Source organism: Onthophagus taurus, unplaced genomic scaffold (assembly GCF_036711975.1).
Source record: "Onthophagus taurus isolate NC unplaced genomic scaffold, IU_Otau_3.0 ScKx7SY_12, whole genome shotgun sequence".
NCBI lineage: Eukaryota > Metazoa > Arthropoda > Insecta > Coleoptera > Scarabaeidae > Onthophagus > Onthophagus taurus.
The window spans coordinates 1,199,764-1,223,270 of NW_027248937.1; the positions used below are offsets into that span (position 1 = coordinate 1,199,764).

Consider the following 23,507-nt stretch of genomic DNA (forward strand, 5'->3'; position numbering starts at 1 on the left):
TCAGTTTTTTTTCATCACTCTTCTATTTTCCACATTTTTGAAAAATTCTCGATATTGATGCATCTGGGAGCAAAAATGTTACAGACCATTGCGTTAAGGGCACAATTTGCTACAACTTTTGTAGTAAAAGTTTTTCTGTACTATGCTTCCGATACCGTTTTTTTTCAACACTCTTCTATTTTTAACATTCTTGAAAAATTTTCGACATTGATGCATCTGGGAGCAAAAATGTTACAAACCATTGCGTTAAGGGCACAATTTGCTACAACTTTTGTAGTAAAAGTTTTTCTGTACTATGCTTCCGATACCGTTTTTTTTTCAACACTCTTCTATTTTTAACATTCTTGAAAAATTTTCGACATTGATGCATCTGGGAGCAAAAATGTTACAGACCATTGCGTTAAGGGTACAATTTGCTACAACTTTTGTAGTAAAAGTTTTTCTGTACTCTGCTTCCGATACCGTTTTTTTTCAACACTCTTCTATTTTCCACATTTTTGAAAAATTCTCGATATTGATGCATCTGGGAGCAAAAATGTTACAGACCATTGCGTTAAGGGTACAATTTGCTACAACCTTTGTAGTAAAAGTTTTTCTGTACTCTGCTTCCGATACCGTTTTTTTTCAACACTCTTCTATTTTCCACATTTTTGAAAAATTCTCGATATTGATGCATCTGGCAGCAAAAATGTTACAGACTATTGCATTAAGGGTACAATTTGCTACAACTTTTGTAGTAAAAGTTTTTCTGTACTCTGCTTCCGATTCAGTTTTTTTTCATCACTCTTCTATTTTCCACATTTTTGAAAAATTCTCGATATTGATGCATCTGGGAGCAAAAATGTTACAGACCATTGCGTTAAGGGCACAATTTGCTACAACTTTTGTAGTAAAAGTTTTTCTGTACTATGCTTCCGATACCGTTTTTTTTCAACACTCTTCTATTTTTAACATTCTTGAAAAATTTTCGACATTGATGCATCTGGGAGCAAAAATGTTACAAACCATTGCGTTAAGGGCACAATTTGCTACAACTTTTGTAGTAAAAGTTTTTCTGTACTATACTTCCGATACCGTTTTTTTTTCAACACTCTTCTATTTTTAACATTCTTGAAAAATTTTCGACATTGATGCATCTGGGAGCAAAAATGTTACAGACCATTGCGTTAAGGGTACAATTTGCTACAACTTTTGTAGTAAAAGTTTTTCTGTACTCTGCTTCCGATACCGTTTTTTTTCAACACTCTTCTATTTTCCACATTTTTGAAAAATTCTCGATATTGATGCATCTGGGAGCAAAAATGTTACAGACCATTGCGTTAAGGGTACAATTTGCTACAACCTTTGTAGTAAAAGTTTTTCTGTACTCTGCTTCCGATACCGTTTTTTTTCAACACTCTTCTATTTTCCACATTTTTGAAAAATTCTCGATATTGATGCATCTGGCAGCAAAAATGTTACAGACCATTGCGTTAAGGGCACAATTTGCTACAACTTTTGTAGTAAAAGTTTTTCTGTACTATGCTTCCGATACCGTTTTTTTTCATCACCCTTCTATTTTTAACATTCTTGAAAAATTTTCGACATTGATGCATCTGGGAGCAAAAATGTTACAAACCATTGCGTTAAGGGCACAATTTGCTACAACTTTTGTAGTAAAAGTTTTTCTGTACTATGCTTCCGATACCGTTTTTTTTTCAACACTCTTCTATTTTTAACATTCTTGAAAAATTTTCGACATTGATGCATCTGGGAGCAAAAATGTTACAGACCATTGCGTTAAGGGTACAATTTGCTACAACTTTTGTAGTAAAAGTTTTTCTGTACTCTGCTTCCGATACCGTTTTTTTTCAACACTCTTCTATTTTCCACATTTTTGAAAAATTCTCGATATTGATGCATCTGGGAGCAAAAATGTTACAGACCATTGCGTTAAGGGTACAATTTGCTACAACCTTTGTAGTAAAAGTTTTTCTGTACTCTGCTTCCGATACCGTTTTTTTTCAACACTCTTCTATTTTCCACATTTTTGAAAAATTCTCGATATTGATGCATCTGGGAGCAAAAATGTTACAGACCATTGCGTTAAGGGTACAATTTGCTACTACTTTTGTAGTAAAAGTTTTTCTGTACTCTGCTTCCGATACCGTTTTTTTTCAACACTCTTCTATTTTCCACATTTTTGAAAAATTCTCGATATTGATGCATCTGGGAGCAAAAATGTTACAGACCATTGCGTTAAGGGTACAATTTGCTACAACCTTTGTAGTAAAAGTTTTTCTGTACTCTGCTTCCGATACCGTTTTTTTTCAACACTCTTCTATTTTCCACATTTTTGAAAAATTCTCGATATTGATGCATCTGGGAGCAAAAATGTTACAGACCATTGCGTTAAGGGTACAATTTGCTACAACCTTTGTAGTAAAAGTTTTTCTGTACTCTGCTTCCGATACCGTTTTTTTTCAACACTCTTCTATTTTCCACATTTTTGAAAAATTCTCGATATTGATGCATCTGGGAGCAAAAATGTTACAGACCATTGCGTTAAGGGTACAATTTGCTACTACTTTTGTAGTAAAAGTTTTTCTGTACTCTGCTTCCGATACCGTTTTTTTTCAACACTCTTCTATTTTCCACATTTTTGAAAAATTCTCGATATTGATGCATCTGGGAGCAAAAATGTTACAGACCATTGCGTTAAGGGTACAATTTGCTACAACCTTTGTAGTAAAAGTTTTTCTGTACTCTGCTTCCGATACCGTTTTTTTTCAACACTCTTCTATTTTCCACATTTTTGAAAAATTCTCGATATTGATGCATCTGGGAGCAAAAATGTTACAGACCATTGCGTTAAGGGTACAATTTGCTACAACCTTTGTAGTAAAAGTTTTTCTGTACTCTGCTTCCGATACCGTTTTTTTTCAACACTCTTCTATTTTCCACATTTTTGAAAAATTCTCGATATTGATGCATCTGGCAGCAAAAATGTTACAGACCATTGCATTAAGGGTACAATTTGCTACAACTTTTGTAGTAAAAGTTTTTCTGTACTCTGCTTCCGATTCAGTTTTTTTTCATCACTCTTCTATTTTCCACATTTTTGAAAAATTCTCGATATTGATGCATCTGGGAGCAAAAATGTTACAGACCATTGCGTTAAGGGCACAATTTGCTACAACTTTTGTAGTAAAAGTTTTTCTGTACTATGCTTCCGATACCGTTTTTTTTCAACACTCTTCTATTTTTAACATTCTTGAAAAATTTTCGACATTGATGCATCTGGGAGCAAAAATGTTACAAACCATTGCGTTAAGGGCACAATTTGCTACAACTTTTGTAGTAAAAGTTTTTCTGTACTATGCTTCCGATACCGTTTTTTTTTCAACACTCTTCTATTTTTAACATTCTTGAAAAATTTTCGACATTGATGCATCTGGGAGCAAAAATGTTACAGACCATTGCGTTAAGGGTACAATTTGCTACAACTTTTGTAGTAAAAGTTTTTCTGTACTCTGCTTCCGATACCGTTTTTTTTCAACACTCTTCTATTTTCCACATTTTTGAAAAATTCTCGATATTGATGCATCTGGGAGCAAAAATGTTACAGACCATTGCGTTAAGGGTACAATTTGCTACAACCTTTGTAGTAAAAGTTTTTCTGTACTCTGCTTCCGATACCGTTTTTTTTCAACACTCTTCTATTTTCCACATTTTTGAAAAATTCTCGATATTGATGCATCTGGCAGCAAAAATGTTACAGACCATTGCGTTAAGGGCACAATTTGCTACAACTTTTGTAGTAAAAGTTTTTCTGTACTATGCTTCCGATACCGTTTTTTTTCATCACCCTTCTATTTTTAACATTCTTGAAAAATTTTCGACATTGATGCATCTGGGAGCAAAAATGTTACAAACCATTGCGTTAAGGGCACAATTTGCTACAACTTTTGTAGTAAAAGTTTTTCTGTACTATGCTTCCGATACCGTTTTTTTTTCAACACTCTTCTATTTTTAACATTCTTGAAAAATTTTCGACATTGATGCATCTGGGAGCAAAAATGTTACAGACCATTGCGTTAAGGGTACAATTTGCTACAACTTTTGTAGTAAAAGTTTTTCTGTACTCTGCTTCCGATACCGTTTTTTTTCAACACTCTTCTATTTTCCACATTTTTGAAAAATTCTCGATATTGATGCATCTGGGAGCAAAAATGTTACAGACCATTGCGTTAAGGGTACAATTTGCTACAACCTTTGTAGTAAAAGTTTTTCTGTACTCTGCTTCCGATACCGTTTTTTTTCAACACTCTTCTATTTTCCACATTTTTGAAAAATTCTCGATATTGATGCATCTGGGAGCAAAAATGTTACAGACCATTGCGTTAAGGGTACAATTTGCTACTACTTTTGTAGTAAAAGTTTTTCTGTACTCTGCTTCCGATACCGTTTTTTTTCAACACTCTTCTATTTTCCACATTTTTGAAAAATTCTCGATATTGATGCATCTGGGAGCAAAAATGTTACAGACCATTGCGTTAAGGGTACAATTTGCTACAACCTTTGTAGTAAAAGTTTTTCTGTACTCTGCTTCCGATACCGTTTTTTTTCAACACTCTTCTATTTTCCACATTTTTGAAAAATTCTCGATATTGATGCATCTGGGAGCAAAAATGTTACAGACCATTGCGTTAAGGGTACAATTTGCTACAACCTTTGTAGTAAAAGTTTTTCTGTACTCTGCTTCCGATACCGTTTTTTTTCAACACTCTTCTATTTTCCACATTTTTGAAAAATTCTCGATATTGATGCATCTGGCAGCAAAAATGTTACAGACCATTGCATTAAGGGTACAATTTGCTACAACTTTTGTAGTAAAAGTTTTTCTGTACTCTGCTTCCGATTCAGTTTTTTTTCATCACTCTTCTATTTTCCACATTTTTGAAAAATTCTCGATATTGATGCATCTGGGAGCAAAAATGTTACAAACCATTGCGTTAAGGGCACAATTTGCTACAACTTTTGTAGTAAAAGTTTTTCTGTACTATGCTTCCGATACCGTTTTTTTTTCAACACTCTTCTATTTTTAACATTCTTGAAAAATTTTCGACATTGATGCATCTGGGAGCAAAAATGTTACAGACCATTGCGTTAAGGGTACAATTTGCTACAACTTTTGTAGTAAAAGTTTTTCTGTACTCTGCTTCCGATACCGTTTTTTTTCAACACTCTTCTATTTTCCACATTTTTGAAAAATTCTCGATATTGATGCATCTGGGAGCAAAAATGTTACAGACCATTGCGTTAAGGGTACAATTTGCTACAACCTTTGTAGTAAAAGTTTTTCTGTACTCTGCTTCCGATACCGTTTTTTTTCAACACTCTTCTATTTTCCACATTTTTGAAAAATTCTCGATATTGATGCATCTGGGAGCAAAAATGTTACAGACCATTGCGTTAAGGGTACAATTTGCTACTACTTTTGTAGTAAAAGTTTTTCTGTACTCTGCTTCCGATACCGTTTTTTTTCAACACTCTTCTATTTTCCACATTTTTGAAAAATTCTCGATATTGATGCATCTGGGAGCAAAAATGTTACAGACCATTGCGTTAAGGGTACAATTTGCTACAACCTTTGTAGTAAAAGTTTTTCTGTACTCTGCTTCCGATACCGTTTTTTTTCAACACTCTTCTATTTTCCACATTTTTGAAAAATTCTCGATATTGATGCATCTGGGAGCAAAAATGTTACAGACCATTGCGTTAAGGGTACAATTTGCTACAACCTTTGTAGTAAAAGTTTTTCTGTACTCTGCTTCCGATACCGTTTTTTTTCAACACTCTTCTATTTTCCACATTTTTGAAAAATTCTCGATATTGATGCATCTGGGAGCAAAAATGTTACAGACCATTGCGTTAAGGGTACAATTTGCTACTACTTTTGTAGTAAAAGTTTTTCTGTACTCTGCTTCCGATACCGTTTTTTTTCAACACTCTTCTATTTTCCACATTTTTGAAAAATTCTCGATATTGATGCATCTGGGAGCAAAAATGTTACAGACCATTGCGTTAAGGGTACAATTTGCTACAACCTTTGTAGTAAAAGTTTTTCTGTACTCTGCTTCCGATACCGTTTTTTTTCAACACTCTTCTATTTTCCACATTTTTGAAAAATTCTCGATATTGATGCATCTGGGAGCAAAAATGTTACAGACCATTGCGTTAAGGGTACAATTTGCTACTACTTTTGTAGTAAAAGTTTTTCTGTACTCTGCTTCCGATACCGTTTTTTTTCAACACTCTTCTATTTTCCACATTTTTGAAAAATTCTCGATATTGATGCATCTGGGAGCAAAAATGTTACAGACCATTGCGTTAAGGGTACAATTTGCTACAACCTTTGTAGTAAAAGTTTTTCTGTACTCTGCTTCCGATACCGTTTTTTTTCAACACTCTTCTATTTTCCACATTTTTGAAAAATTCTCGATATTGATGCATCTGGGAGCAAAAATGTTACAGACCATTGCGTTAAGGGTACAATTTGCTACTACTTTTGTAGTAAAAGTTTTTCTGTACTCTGCTTCCGATACCGTTTTTTTTCAACACTCTTCTATTTTCCACACTTTTGAAAAATTCTCGATATTGATGCTTCTGGGAGCAAAAATGTTACAGACCATTGCGTAAGGGCACAATTTGCTACAACTTTTGTAGTAAAAGTTTTTCTGTACTATGCTTCCGATACCGTTTTTTTTCAACAATCTTCTATTTTTAACATTCTTGAAAAATTTTCGACATTGATGCATCTGGGAGCAAAAATGTTACAGACCATTGCGTTAAGGGTACAATTTGCTACAACTTTTGTAGTAAAAGTTTTTCTGTACTCTGCTTCCGACACCGTTTTTTTTCAACACTCTTCTATTTTCCACATTTTTGAAAAATTCTCGATATTGATGCATCTGGGAGCAAAAATGTTACAGACCATTGCGTTAAGGGTACAATTTGCTACAACCTTTGTAGTAAAAGTTTTTCTGTACTCTGCTTCCGATACCGTTTTTTTTCAACACTCTTCTATTTTCCACATTTTTGAAAAATTCTCGATATTGATGCATCTGGGAGCAAAAATGTTACAGACCATTGCATTAAGGGTACAATTTGCTACAACTTTTGTAGTAAAAGTTTTTCTGTACTCTGCTTCCGATACAGTTTTTTTTCATCACTCTTCTATTTTCCACATTTTTGAAAAATTCTCGATATTGATGCATCTGGGAGCAAAAATGTTACAGACCATTGCGTTAAGGGCACAATTTGCTACAACTTTTGTAGAAAAAGTTTTTCTGTACTATGCTTCCGATACCGTTTTTTTTCAACACTCTTCTATTTTTAACATTCTTGAAAAATTTTCGACATTGATGCATCTGGGAGCAAAAATGTTACAAACCATTGCGTTAAGGGCACAATTTGCTACAACTTTTGTAGTAAAAGTTTTTCTGTACTATGCTTCCGATACCGTTTTTTTTTCAACACTCTTCTATTTTTAACATTCTTGAAAAATTTTCGACATTGATGCATCTGGGAGCAAAAATGTTACAAACCATTGCGTTAAGGGCACAATTTGCTACAACTTTTGTAGTAAAAGTTTTTCTGTACTATGCTTCCGATACCGTTTTTCTTTCAACACTCTTCTATTTTTAACATTCTTGAAAAATTTTCGACATTGATGCATTTGGGAGCAAAAATGTTACAGACCATTGCGTTAAGGGTACAATTTGCTACAACTTTTGTAGTAAAAGTTTTTCTGTACTCTGCTTCCGATACCGTTTTTTTTCAACACTCTTCTATTTTCCACATTTTTGAAAAATTCTCGATATTGATGCATCTGGGAGCAAAAATGTTACAGACCATTGCGTTAAGGGTACAATTTGCTACAACCTTTGTAGTAAAAGTTTTTCTGTACTCTGCTTCCGATACCGTTTTTTTTCAACACTCTTCTATTTTCCACATTTTTGAAAAATTCTCGATATTGATGCATCTGGGAGCAAAAATGTTACAGACCATTGCGTTAAGGGTACAATTTGCTACAACCTTTGTAGTAAAAGTTTTTCTGTACTCTGCTTCCGATACCGTTTTTTTTCAACACTCTTCTATTTTCCACATTTTTGAAAAATTCTCGATATTGATGCATCTGGGAGCAAAAATGTTACAGACCATTGCGTTAAGGGTACAATTTGCTACTACTTTTGTAGTAAAAGTTTTTCTGTACTCTGCTTCCGATACCGTTTTTTTTCAACACTCTTCTATTTTCCACATTTTTGAAAAATTCTCGATATTGATGCTTCTGGGAGCAAAAATGTTACAGACCATTGCGTAAGGGCACAATTTGCTACAACTTTTGTAGTAAAAGTTTTTCTGTACTATGCTTCCGATACCGTTTTTTTTTCAACACTCTTCTATTTTTAACATTCTTGAAAAATTTTCGACATTGATGCATCTGGGAGCAAAAATGTTACAGACCATTGCGTTAAGGGTACAATTTGCTACAACTTTTGTAGTAAAAGTTTTTCTGTACTCTGCTTCCGATACCGTTTTTTTTCAACACTCTTCTATTTTCCACATTTTTGAAAAATTCTCGTTATTGATGCATCTGGGAGCAAAAATGTTACAGACCATTGCGTTAAGGGTACAATTTGCTACAACCTTTGTAGTAAAAGTTTTTCTGTACTCTGCTTCCGATACCGTTTTTTTTCAACACTCTTCTATTTTCCACATTTTTGAAAAATTCTCGATATTGATGCATCTGGGAGCAAAAATGTTACAGACCATTGCGTTAAGGGTACAATTTGCTACTACTTTTGTAGTAAAAGTTTTTCTGTACTCTGCTTCCGATACCGTTTTTTTTCAACACTCTTCTATTTTCCACATTTTTGAAAAATTCTCGATATTGATGCATCTGGGAGCAAAAATGTTACAGACCATTGCGTTAAGGGTACAATTTGCTACTACTTTTGTAGTAAAAGTTTTTCTGTACTCTGCTTCCGATACCGTTTTTTTTCAACACTCTTCTATTTTTAACATTCTTGAAAAATTTTCGACATTGATGCATCTGGGAGCAAAAATGTTACAAACCATTGCGTTAAGGGCACAATTTGCTACAACTTTTGTAGTAAAAGTTTTTCTGTACTATGCTTCCGATACCGTTTTTTTTTCAACACTCTTCTATTTTTAACATTCTTGAAAAATTTTCGACATTGATGCATCTGGGAGCAAAAATGTTACAGACCATTGCGTTAAGGGTACAATTTGCTACAACTTTTGTAGTAAAAGTTTTTCTGTACTCTGCTTCCGATACCGTTTTTTTTCAACACTCTTCTATTTTCCACATTTTTGAAAAATTCTCGATATTGATGCATCTGGAAGCAAAAATGTTACAGACCATTGCGTTAAGGGTACAATTTGCTACTACTTTTGTAGTAAAAGTTTTTCTGTACTCTGCTTCCGATACCGTTTTTTTTCAACACTCTTCTATTTTCCACATTTTTGAAAAATTCTCGATATTGATGCATCTGGGAGCAAAAATGTTACAGACCATTGCGTTAAGGGTACAATTTGCTACTACTTTTGTAGTAAAAGTTTTTCTGTACTCTGCTTCCGATACCGTTTTTTTTCAACACTCTTCTATTTTCCACATTTTTGAAAAATTCTCGATATTGATGCTTCTGGGAGCAAAAATGTTACAGACCATTGCGTAAGGGCACAATTTGCTACAACTTTTGTAGTAAAAGTTTTTCTGTACTATGCTTCCGATACCGTTTTTTTTTCAACACTCTTCTATTTTTAACATTCTTGAAAAATTTTCGACATTGATGCATCTGGGAGCAAAAATGTTACAGACCATTGCGTTAAGGGTACAATTTGCTACAACTTTTGTAGTAAAAGTTTTTCTGTACTCTGCTTCCGATACCGTTTTTTTTCAACACTCTTCTATTTTCCACATTTTTGAAAAATTCTCGTTATTGATGCATCTGGGAGCAAAAATGTTACAGACCATTGCGTTAAGGGTACAATTTGCTACAACCTTTGTAGTAAAAGTTTTTCTGTACTCTGCTTCCGATACCGTTTTTTTTCAACACTCTTCTATTTTCCACATTTTTGAAAAATTCTCGATATTGATGCATCTGGGAGCAAAAATGTTACAGACCATAGTAGATAAAAGCCGATTCTAGAACCTCCTCTCAGAACCTCAGGTCAAGGTCAAGGCCAAGGTCACGTTGAGTGACCATGACCTTGACCTTGCCCTGAGGTTCTGGGAGGAGGTTCCAGAATCGGCTATTGCAAAGGGGGTCGTTGACCAGTAACCTTGACCTAAACAATGACCTTTACTTTGAGCTCACCTCAGGTCAAGATCACGTTTAGTGACCATGACCTTGATCAGTAACCTTGACCTGAACAATGACCTTTACTTTGATCTCAACGGAGACCTTGAAGTCAACCTTAATTGTGACCATTACATTGACCGTGTACGTGACCGGAAATGAAGGTTACACGACGTGAGGCCATTGAAAACCCCACTTCGGAGGAGGTATGCTTTAAATAGCAGATAGAAAATCGTGTTCAACAGTATTGAAGTAAGAGTGTTGTGAACATAAAGAAATTGAGGAACTTGTAGCTCCTATTTTAAGCAGTTTACATCGCTTAAATATAATGGCATCGAGAAATCCAATTAAAGTCATCGATATGCAAGGGTTTACTTTATCTTCGGGATTTCGAGTTAAAGAATTGGCTATCGGTGATGGTGAGTCGATTTCCCATTTCATATTTCAACCTGATATAAGTTATGAAAGACTCAATAAGCGAGAATGTCGACAAGTGCGTTGGGAGGAGAATAACTTACACCATTTGCATTACGAGAATGGATATGTGCCCTATAATCAACTGAAAGACATTCTGGAACAGCATACATGCGGAGTGGAGGTGGTGTTTGTAAAGGGATCTCAAAAAGAAAAGGTATTGAGAGACCTATTATCATCGGTAAAGCCAGTGATTATTAATTTACAAGATAATATATATTGCCCTTTGCTTTCGTTGAGTCAAAATTCTTGCGCATATCATTATAAATCGGAAAGCAGTTGTGCAATTGAAAATGTTAAATTAATTTTAAAATTTTTAAAAATGGATTTAGATTAGTGTTAAAATTTAAAATTTAAATAAATTAATTTTTATTGTACTGACTTTTTTTATTCAATTTAAATGTATCACATTCCTAATCCTAATATATAAAATGGAAAAGAAAAACAACCGAATTAAATTTCATTTAATTTATTGAACTCGTCTTTAATAAATGATAAACAATTGCATATCTTTTTAACGTATTATTTATGGTGTCAACTCGACGCCCCCGAGTTAGCAGTTCATGATGTTTTTTTTTGGTGTACTCAAGTCGAGTGATGACTCTTCTCGGGTGCTCCCGGAGGAGTGGAGCATGACCGGGTTGGATTTACTTTGAGCTCACCTCAGGTCAAGATCACGTTGAGTGACTATGACATTGATCAGTAACCTTGACCTGAACAATGACCTTTACTTTGACCTCAACGGAGAACTTGAAGTCAACCTTAATTGTGACCGTGACGTCCCCACCTAAAATGATGTGCATAAATAGCAAGTCAGGTTCATAAAAGATTAGTTTCATTGAAATCATCCGACGTAGTGGTGACATAACAACGCAGAACAAGTAAGTCCATAAACACTTGTCTTACAGCAGAAGTATTAATGTTATATATACTTAGTGGGTTCCAGACAACAATATACAAAAGCACCGAAGAGAAGTCTCGAGGTTCAACAGGCGGTGTCCAAAAAAGCGAGCATAAGTCCAAAGGTGATAAAACCCTCGTTGACACCCGTGGCATCTGAAGAGGTGTTAAAACAAGAAAAGTTTAATACAGTTATAGAGTGTGGTAACAATATGCAAGCGGTCGCTGATGGAAAAGATTCGTTTGCAGACTTAAGCCCTTTTATTATGACGCAAAGTGTTAACGGTAATAATGAAGTAGTTTCGAGAATAGATAACATGGAGAGCTTAACCAACATGTCGGACAGTACAGTAAGAGCAAGTAGAGGTCCTCTATTTTCGGAAACAGTGTATGCACTAAATAAGAGCCGCACGAAATGTGTGGCAATAGGATTAAGTGCTGACTTACATTTTGAACCAGTGGTAAGGTTAATGGGAAAAGGTCAATGTTTAACATTAACGGAAAACGATTGGCACAACATTATTATGTATAAGTCAACAATCACAAACAGTTTTGCTAATCAGTCTCCGTCGCAGATAGTGTTGTGTGGTGTCAGTATATCGTGCGATTGGATGGAAAACGTTTGCAAGATTTTAAAGTTGGAGAGGGGTGGAGAATATGTATATATTGCATATGAATCGTTGCATGAGCTTTGGAACGTAGCAGATTTAGTAGCAACTCGACTGAAATTATTGAGAACTGTGAATTACAAAGCATATTATGATAGTGTTATAAACGCGTTAGCTGCAATGGATGGAGATGTGAAACGTAATATGTTAACGATGCTCAATGAATCGTGTTCTGAACAAATATGTATAAGTAAGGAAGTGATGTTGTACAATTTCGATAAAATCTTGTTGGATGTAGATTTGTTTAAATTATTTCACAATCAATAAAGACATGGGTAAGGTGCGGATTGATGAGAGTAAAAATGAGATGCATAGAATGTATGCATGGACTTATGCGTATAGACAATCACGAAAGTGTAATTGGGAGGAAATGTATTTAGATCGTCTTAGATTTAAGAATAGAATAAGTTATGTAAATGATATGTTACACCTGTACTTAAGCAGCGAATTTAGAAATAAGATTTTTCATGAAAGATTTAAATATGTAATGACTTAAAATAAATAAAATTTTTTTTCAAATGTGAGCGTATTATTAACCATCCAATATTCACCGAATAATGTGCGAAAGCTATTAAATATAATGGTATGAATGTTAGGACAGTGAAACAGTATGCATCGATCAAGCAAACGGTCTGGTCGAGGTATTGTGAATACATTAATCAATAAGCTTCCGATAGAACTACATTTGCCAGGTTATAATTATTGCGGTCCGGGAACCAAATTGGTAAAGAGATTAGTTCGTGGAGATCGGGGAGTGAATAAATTAGACGACGCCTGTAAAACGCATGATATTGCCTACGCAGCGACATCGAATTTAGCTGAGCGACACATAGCCGATAAAGAGTTGTATAAGACGGCGAAAGAGCGGTTGAGAAGTAAAGACGCAAGCTTAGGAGAGCGACTATCGTCGGCGTTAGTGTCAACGATAATGAAAGGAAAAACAATAATGGGTATGGGAATGCAAATTCGTGCCCTAAGACGTAGAGGGACAACTCGTCAGAAGTTGAAACGTGGCGGTAAGTTGTCGTTTACGCAGGCAATGAACTTAGTGCGGCGAGCGATTGCACAGACCAACAGTACGAATACAAAGGGAGATGTACAAGTGGGTTACAATCTGTTGAAACCTTATCAAGGTAGAATACTTAAACCGCGCGGAAAAATAATCAAGATTCCCAAGACGGGAGGTTTTTTACCCTTAATACTTGCAGCTTTGGGTGCTCTCGGTTCTTTAGGCGGAGGTGCAGCAGCTATTGCAAAAACCGTAAACGAAGCAAAAATAGCAAGGGAGCAGTTACAAGAAGCCCAACGTCACAATCGGGCTATGGAACCAAAAGCGATCGGCAGCGGTTTGTATATTAAACCATATAAGCAAGGTTGCGGACTAGTCATGAAAACGGTATCACGAAAATCAAAGCGACTAAAACGCCCCAAGAGGGCGAACAAAATTGGTACAGGAATGTTTATTAATCCATATAAAAAGGGTTGTGGTTATAAAACTGTAGCAAAAAACTAATAAAAATACCCCAACATTCTTTAACGGATGTAGAGTTAAGGCGATATGCACGAGCGCTTGATCTGTTAAACTTTCGTGGGGTGTACATGAGAAACAATTTACCGAAGAAAATCCGAAAACGAGAGAGTGGGATAATAAATCTTGATAATCGTACGGGTCCCGGTACTCACTGGACAGCTTACAACAAGGATGGTGTAAATGTTAACTACTTTGACAGTTATGGAGATTTACGACCACCGATTGAAGTGGAGAAGTATTTTATATCGGATGGGGGGAGAAATATTGTGAGGTATAATTATCGACGATATCAAAAAGAAGATCAAACAAATTGTGGACAATTGTGTCTGCATTTCTTAGATAGTTTAAATACCAAGGAAGTATCCGTGTAAGATTAGTCTTGAGAACAACAATGGAACAAGATACAATACATACAAGTTATACATTTACGCTCACCGGAAGGGGGTCGGAGTTGTCTTGTAACTTTAACCCACCGATTTATTTGAATGAACTCGGTACATACGAGTTAGCTCTTTTAAATTTCGAAACGTTCAATACGTTACCTAATATCGATTCAACAAACAATATTTTACAATATGAAGATCATATGGGAAATTTTACAGAGAATATTGAAATACCGCTAGGAACATACGATATTAACGATATTAACGAATACGTTAAAAAAACATTAACAGCGAGGAATATTCTCAGCGTGACTACACCGGGTACACAGATACGCATAAGAGGTAATAATAATACGCAACGTGCTGAGATAAAAACAAACCGGCGAATAAATTTTGCTAGCGATAATTCAATCGGTTCCTTACTTGGTTTTAACCCTAAAGTTATACCTAAAAACACGATAACAGAATCGGATCATATCGTGAATATAAATAAAACGAATGCATTACAAATTTATTGTAATTTGAGCTCCGGATCGTATACGAATGGACAACCCATGCACGTGTTGTATCATTTCTTCCCGAACGTACCGGCTGGTTTTAAAATAATAGAAGCTCCGCAACAACCGATTTACTTACCTGTTACAACGAACGTGATTAGTACATTAATAGTACGCATACTTGATCAGGACGGTCAGTTGGTAAACTTCAGAGACGAAGAAGTGACCGTGAGAGTGCACTTGAAATCGGTGTGAGTAGTAGGGTATTTAATATGGGTATAGTGTACGACGTTCGAAGAAAAGCACAGGAAAATCTGGGTGATAGAGTAATGTATAAAACGGTACGAAAGGATGTAAAACCTAACAGTAAGCGAAAATCAACTACCCAGTTAACACGCGTCAATCGTCAGTATTTAAGCAACTTAGGTTTTCAACTACTATAAATGGAGTCCTTAAACGTCACGGAGAAAATAAAAGTAGATAACTCGATTGTAAGTTACGAATATCATTCCCATCAACCGTTTGGTTCTACTAGCTTCGGTAACAATGATGAAATTCGTATAGGCATACCCGAAATAGACAATTACACATTGCCTCATGAAAGTTTTTTGTATGTGGAAGGGAGCGTACGTAAACTGGATGCGAGTGGTAAAGCAACAAAAGATGCTAGTGCAACTGCAAAATTGATAAATAATCCTGTAGCGTTTATGTTCAGTGATATTCGCTATCTTATAAATGGTGTTCAAATAGATGGAGTGAGAAACGTGGGGTTAACATCATGTATGAAAGGATACTTTTCGTATACCCCTCACGATATAATAAAGTTGGCGAACGCAGGTTGGAACATGGGCGAGGATCTGCTAGGTCAAGTGGTCCCAACATCCCCTGTAACGGATGCAATAATGGATAAAAATGGAAATTTTGGATTGAGTGTACCGCTAAAGACATTAATAGGGTTTGCTGAAGATTTTAAAACAATTGTGATGAATGTGAGACAAGAGCTAGTGTTAATTCGTAATAATGATGATAATGATGTGCTTGTGAATACGGTAGAAGAACCGTTACAGTTAAAAATCGATAAAGTTGTGTGGAGAATGCCCCATCTAGCCGTAGGCTTACGAGAACAATTAGCTCTAACAAAAATAGCAGGACGAAATATTGATCTGCAAATACCTTTTCGCAGTTGGGAAGTACATGAATATCCTTCTTTACCTCAAACAACAAAGCATTCATGGGCTGTGAAAACAGCTCCGCAGTTGGAAACACCTAGATTTATAATAATTGGGTTTCAAACAAAGAAGAAAGGAAAACAGTTGGCGAACATGGCAACCTTTGATAATGTAAAACTCACCAATTTGACGGTATTCCTAAACGGTGAACGCTACCCATACGATAATCTGAACGTGGACTTTGATAGTAATCGTGTCGCAGTGTTATATGACATGTATACACGCTTTCAAAAGTCCTACTATGGGAAGGAAGGAGAACCATTACTCACTCCGAAACAATTTATTGAAAATTATCCACTGATTGGAATTGATTGTACATATCAAGCAGAAGCGCTACACAAAAGTGGGGTAGAAATACGGATAGAATTTACGACAAAAAATCCGATTCCTGATGGTACCACAGCATACTGTTTAGTTTTACATGATAAGGCGTTTCAATATTCTCCACTAACAAAAATCGTCAAACAAATGACTTGAGTATGGGGAAAGAAGGGTTGGTAGTGTGTAGTTGGATCGGATCCTGAGCCGCATCGCACCCGTAGCTCATCATCCGAAATGTGAGACTTCTATATTCAGCGTAAACAAAAAAAAAGTCGTAGAGTATAAGTTGTGCGACAGATTTCTACGGCTGCATAGTATGGATAATCGTGTTGATGTACGGAAGCAAGATGTATTCAAATAAAACTCAATACATAATTCTCGATATACAAGGTTTCATGGTCAACGAAGATCAGTTCGTACCTAAAGAATTAGCATCATGTGATAGTAACAAATGCATAACCCACCACGTTTTTCAACCGAGTAGCAGTATAGCTTCATTACCATCTAAATATAGGAATACTGCAAACTGGTTAATGACACATCATCATTGCATCGACTGGAAAGTTGGTTTTATCCATCCAATGGAATTCGACGCCATAGTCAAATATCTGTGTCGGAATGTCAAGAAAGTGTATGTTAAAGGACCTGAAAAAATTAAATTTTTAAGACATATTATTTCCGCGCCGATATTTGCGTTGGAAGGTAGTATCTATAAACTTGAGATGGGTATACCGAGCTGTGCTTTTCACTCGCGACGAAGAAGTATGTGCGCTCTTTCCAATGTACGCCACTTACAAGAAGTTGTCGAAGAGGGGGTGCAAAACAAGGATGCGAAAGACAGTCGGTGACTATAAAGCAGAGACAAGTCGTAATGGGGGATAGTTAAGAGCTGGTTGCGATGGAACAAGTGTTCACTGTGTTTGGGTGTTGGCCACTTACATCTGCCAAGAAAGTGTACAGCGTAATGAAAAAATATGAACAAGATGCCTCATTTGCGAACATTCCAGCTCGTGATTTAAAATATTTACCAACACAGTATTATTTCGATAAAGTACCATCTATGGAATTACGAAGAATTTGGACCCAACTACCGTTCGCCTACCAGCAATCGAAAATGTTACAAATGAAGTTACCGTGTCTTGAACATTATAATAATGATTGTGCGGAAACTCATTTCGATGGACCACCACCACCTAAAATGCATTGTATTAAATGTACGTTAGAAAAGAAATAAATGTTATTTTTTTATCCATATTGATGAGTTTTATTTAAAGAAACCTCTTCACCTCCCCTCCCCCCTCCCCCCTCCCCCCTCCCCCCTCCCCTCCCCCTCCCCTGCCCCACCCCTGCCCCACCCCCCCGCGCGGGCTCAACTACGCTCCGCTTCGCTCCGCTCCGTACCGCGCTTCGCGCGACCGCCCGCGCGGGGGGGTGGGGCAGGGGTGGGGCAGGGGAGGGGGAGGGGAGGGGGAGGGGGGAGGGGGGATTGTAACCCCCCTTGAGTCACGGGCGAAGATAAGGTCCGAACGACCTCGCATTCTCAGACAGTATGACCTCCCCTTGGGCCACAGGCGATAACAAGGAGAAAACCTGGACAACCTCGCATTCCCAGACAGTATGACCTCCCCTTCAGTCACAGGCGATAACAAGGAGAAGACCTAAACGACCTCGCATTCCCAGACAGTTGACCGGACAAATACCTGTTCACTAACCCGTACTTAAAGGTAGTGGAAAGTGGGTTACTCCTCACTCCGTGTACAGCAGTCGCTGAGTGATATAGTAGTGTACAAAAGACGATAATTCCTTAAAAAGTGTGTTTACAATAATAACAGATTTTGTTAAAAACTGTGTTTTTCCGACCACGAAGAAATCGCCTTCTGCTAGAAAACCATTTGAAAAGTAAGTTACATCAATACAATTTTTATCGGTTTTCTTCATGTATGTTTGTGATGATTTCAGGTATTAATTGTTATACGCTGAGAAAAGTGGTTCTTCAGCGCATTGCAAACCTGTCAGACGTGATAGAAAACCATTTGAAAAGTAAGTTACATCAATACAATTTTTATCGGTTTTCTTCATGTATGTTTGTGATGATTTCAGACATTAATTGTTATACGCTGAGAAAAGTGGTTCTTCAGCGGATTGCAAACTTGTCAGACGTGAGCGAACGTATAATTTTAATAAAATAATCCAAATTTTTTGTAACCCTTTTGATTCCTTGAAGTCTTTCCCATTATGCTTCACTTAATTGGTAACAGCCACGCTCGTGCAAGCGATAATACCGATGGTATGACCGACCCACTGGTTGCCGTGCTGCCACGCAATAACGACAGTACGAATGTTGTTGAGTCAAGCCTACCGTCGTTACCATTATATTGCAGCGGCAACTTTGACGGTTTGAGTCGTACCATGCAGGATTTCACTACAGACCCACCACTGTACGAGCAAATAATGAATGAGCTCCGGTCACAGCCAGGGAACGACAATGGTGCGATTGTTACCACCAGTCCAACCTTGTCGTCCTACGGCTTAACTCGCATCAGTATGGAGATACGAGAAGAAGGAACATATCAGGAAGTTGTTGTGCCACCTGAACCTGCTACCAATCAGGCCGACGTGGTACAACCACTTCCAGATATTGTACATACGGATGTCACAAGTCAAGCACCTGCTGAAAACCAGGTGCTTGCGGCACCGTCTGTACCAGCGACGGAAGACGTATCCCAACCCTCCGATAGGATATGTGTTTCGCCTGTCTTCTCGAGTGGACCCATACGGTACACATCCCGCCGTATAAAAAAACGCGTCAACTTGTTGTCAAGGGGTTGCGTGAAACAAACTACCCGCCCAAACCCTTCTCCTGCTTCACAAGACTCCTGTAGATTGCTGCGAAACGCATTAGCCAAACCTCCCCGTAACACACGAAGAGTACCTACACTCGCTACAGTAACCAGACCTGCAACGGTGGTTACATCTCCACCAGAGGTGACCATCGACATCCGTGACAGCCCGCCAACTATCACAACTATCCCACCACAAAATGTGGTGTTCCCACCACCTTTACCTATCCCTACTATCCCGCAGAGGCAAAATCTTCCAGCTGTAAATACCGCACATCCCGACCCATGGGTTGATGCGTTTCTGCATTCAACAACCAACTTGGCAAGCAGTCTTTTGTCCCAAGAGGATTTTTTCATCTTGGGCTTGAAACCTCAATTGCAAACCAAAGTGACGACTTTGGAACATCATAAGCGCCACTTCGTGAACGCGTTGAATGCAGTAAACCAGAATCCCACCGTCTGCTTTGCTGCTTCTTCAAACATCCTTAACATGTACAACACCAAAATTAACCTGTATAAGTCCCTTCTCAGGCTGCTGCCTGACAACGGTTAATAGCGTTTTTTTTTTGAAGCTCGTTCAGTTTTTTTGTCTCTTGCAGTGTTAACGTTGCAGGAGTTGGCTATGGAGAGCGTTAATTCGACGATTTCCCGTAAAGACCGTACGTTGCGGTTAGTAGATGTTTTACCAAAGACTCTACTACTAAACGTAATGTACAGCTGGGACATATGCTTCTGGCGTCGAATATCCCGAAAGGGCGATCGAATCAATCTTGGGGAGGTTTGCTTCCCCACCGTGGAACGCTTTGGAAAGAAAATGTCGCAAGGCACCGTACATAAGTTGTTCCACGGTTCTCCGGTTGATTGGAGTTCAACTTTCGGAGTGGGTCTTCAGTATCAAGCAAGGTATGTTTTTTATGAATCACATTTGGGCAACCTTTGCTATCGTTGTCGACGCCGCCTACACCATATTAGTATAACGAACGTTTTACAACTGGATTGTCGTGTGAAATTGCGCTCGAAAATAAAGTATGCATCTTCTGAACGATTGCAGACTATTATTTTAAATAAAAAATATTGGTGTGCGATGTGTTGTCGTGTGTCTTTGTTTCGAGTCTGTTTTAAACCACAACTTGAGGAGGATCAAAGTACTGAGGAATTGTCGGAGGGATGTCTCAGCAACTAATATGTTGTAGGTGGTTTTTTCAAATTTGTACACCATCCTTGTATGATACTGAAAATCGTTCGAATTGATGATATGACAACAAGTTCGCTTCCTTTTCACCTTTTCCGCTCCCATGCTTTTGTTTATATGTATTATTAATTATTTATTTGAATATTTACCGTATCTACTTATTGTTACCGCTCCCATGCTTTTGTTAATATGTATTATTAATTACTTATTTGAATATTTACCGTATCTACTTATTGTTAATTTAATACTAAGTAGTGTAAATTGTACTGTGACTTACACTGCTTTATTTTGTTTAATCACATAACATCTGTATGTGAATAACCCACTGGTGGTTCTACTACATCAACCATACAGATACTTTTGAAATCATGATAATAAATAATTTTGTAAATTTATGTATACCACGTCTTATTGTAAAATAAATATTGTGTAATATTACGCACGCTTTAAATAACTTTCAAACTCAATGTTAACAGTTTATATAGTTAAAGTGTTGTAAACCATTATTTTGAAACAATGATAATAAATAATCTGCTGAAATTTTTTGTATGCTACATTTTATGATAAAATAAACATTGTTTTCTACTACGACTTCATTTCTTGTTAATCTCCCGTTCAAGTATCACCCGTCAGCATGGTTGAAGACGTTAAGTTTGTTAGCCAACCTTTAACACTACCAATCTGTAATCTTCATAACGACTTCGCTGCAAATAAATTTAAACGACATAGCGAATTATTTGGTGGGGAATGTAAACGTGGTTTGATAATTGGTTCTTCGGGTGCCGGAAAAACAAACGTAATGTTAACTTTATTGACAGCTCTCAACGGGTTGCGCTTTTTGAATGTATATTTGTGCTCTAATTCACTCTACCAAATCAAATACGAATTTCTACGACAATTACTTAAACCTATCCGCTCTTGCGGCTATTATGAATACTCAGATGTCGGACGATTTCTACCACCGTCAAAGGTGAAAGAATATTCAATTATTATTTTTGATGATATTGCTCCTACAGAGCAACAGATTATCAAGGAATATTTTTCATACGGTCGTCATAGAAACGTTGATACTTTTTTACTCGCTCAAAGTTATAGCGCCATTTCCAAGCAGCTTTTACGTGACAATTGCAACCTTTTAGTTTTATTTAAACAAGATCTCACTAACTTGAAACATATTTACAACGATCATTTGCTAGGGGACATTACGTGGGATGATTTTGTCAGAATTTGTCGAACTTGTTGGGATACACCGCACGGTATATTAGTTATTGATTTAGATTGCGATAAAAATAACGGACGCTATCGGAAAGGTTTCGATGAGTACATTATACTGTAAAACCATTGACTTTACGACTGCATGCTCAGTCTCTGTGCGATCATTACACTATCACGTTGAACTATGAATCGTAATGTTGCACAACAGTTAATAGCTGCGCGAGAAGATGTTAAACATAAAATACGCACTTTGAAAGGAGATATAAAACAGAAGCAGTCCATTGCCGAAGCTCAACTCGCTCCACTGAAAGAACCTCTGACAGATATTTCCAAAAAATTACAAACTGTCAATTTATTAGCGCTCGACAATAAATTCGGGATAAAACGTGATTTATTTACCCCGAAAAAGGAGCAGTCACCAGATATCTCAGCCTTACTGGCTGACTTGCAGAAACCTTCTAAAGGACTTAAACTGGAAACTCCTAGAGTGAAACCTAAACGTAGAGTTACGTCAACACCCATTAAACCGGGAGCTAGCATGGATGTTTCACCGGAACTCGCACGGAGTCCGCAATTTCTCAGCGACGAAGAGGTGTTCGAGGGTCGAGATACTACACCTGAGGTTTCTGTTCGTGAGTCAGACACATCTTTAGATGTCTACGAGCGGGACGCTAGGGAGCAGTTGGCGCGCATGAAAGAGAATATGGAGGGAATGATGGAACAGACAGTTATTAGAGAAGCTTTAGGGCAGCTGGACCCCTTACCACGTACCTATGTTACGGGTTTAACAGTAGATGTAAATAACGAGTTCGATCAAACTTACGGTGTTCGTGCACTTACCGATGGATTGTATATCGCAAATCAACCAATAACGTTTGACGGGAAAAACATTTTGGTGGGTGAATTTACTTATACAGGAACACCGGGGTTATACGAGTTGTTATTCAAAAATAAACCGGGTAAATTTACTTTACCAGATGCGAGAAATTACAAAGATATCTTACAACGTTCGAATGTACATAAAAGAGATTATGACGCTTCAAAAAGTATCATAACTGATGATGAAAATGAAAAGTTTGTGAACATAATCAAACCAATTTCCTTGGGTCAAAGACCAAATGTGTACTGGGCTCGATATTGGCCAAAACCTAAAACTGGATCAGGTCACTTAAATAAGTTGTTAGTACCTGCTGCAATTAAAGAGTACGAATACTGGGACGACGTGAACGAATTAGTTGATCGGTTGCGTTTACTACTTGCTTCCGAAGCAGCAGGTCATACTGCTCATCATAACGAAATTATATCCCTCATAGAGGAATTACGGGAAGCGCAAGTCATTCGTTAAGGGTATATAAACTTTTTTCTGTTTCTGTGACGCTTCAGAAGCCAATATGCCTTTAAACCGTTTTGGTGAACATGGTTCTACATCTATCGATAAATTTGGTAAGCATGTTCACCACCATGTTATACAGAACCACATAGCAAGATCCGAAGTTCTACAACCTTCATCAACATTTATTTTAACTTTACGTGGTGATGGAGATGTTGATCCAAAAACAAAACTTTATAAAATCACAAACAAAAGTGGAATTACGGATTACATCAATTCTTTCTACGAAGGTATGATAAAAGATGTTGTAAAGTCCGCTCATGTTCAGTTACTTGTTAACGATATCGTTATTAAGTCGCTCCAGGGAGTCCAACTCAAACGCGGAGATACCATTAAGTGTAAAAATAATGCACCGATAGGAGGACTACCTTTTCTTGTAGAGTTGTTGATTGAAGGGGTTGTAGAGTAATGGTTAGTGTTAAGCGAGATCTCGTTAACGAACTACATGCACCTGCGAGACGACATTATCGGCGACGCCGCGTTCTGCTTCACGGACTATT

The 23,507-nt window shown here is 37.1% G+C and overlaps 2 protein-coding genes across 4 annotated transcripts; both read left to right on the forward strand.

The window, feature by feature from the left end:
• The first annotated feature begins 15,263 nt into the window (after positions 1 to 15,263).
• LOC139432270 (uncharacterized) lies at positions 15,264 to 16,526 on the forward strand. Its single transcript, XM_071200752.1, has one exon. The coding sequence runs from the start codon at positions 15,264 to 15,266 to the stop codon at positions 16,524 to 16,526; it is 1,263 nt and encodes a 420-aa protein (XP_071056853.1).
• Positions 16,527 to 17,851: 1,325 nt separating this feature from the next.
• On the forward strand, positions 17,852 to 20,993 carry LOC139432259 (uncharacterized). 3 transcript variants are annotated; one of them, XM_071200738.1, is made up of 3 exons: positions 17,852 to 18,269; positions 18,330 to 18,410; positions 18,471 to 20,993. In XM_071200738.1, the coding sequence occupies exon 3, from the start codon at positions 18,606 to 18,608 to the stop codon at positions 19,761 to 19,763; it is 1,158 nt and encodes a 385-aa protein (XP_071056839.1). In that variant the 5' UTR covers positions 17,852 to 18,269; positions 18,330 to 18,410; positions 18,471 to 18,605; the 3' UTR covers positions 19,764 to 20,993. The 3 variants fall into 3 exon arrangements, with proteins under 3 accessions (XP_071056839.1, XP_071056838.1, XP_071056840.1); XM_071200737.1 differs by having other exon boundaries at positions 18,330 to 20,993; XM_071200739.1 differs by lacking the exon at positions 18,330 to 18,410.
• Positions 20,994 to 23,507: the final 2,514 nt, after the last annotated feature.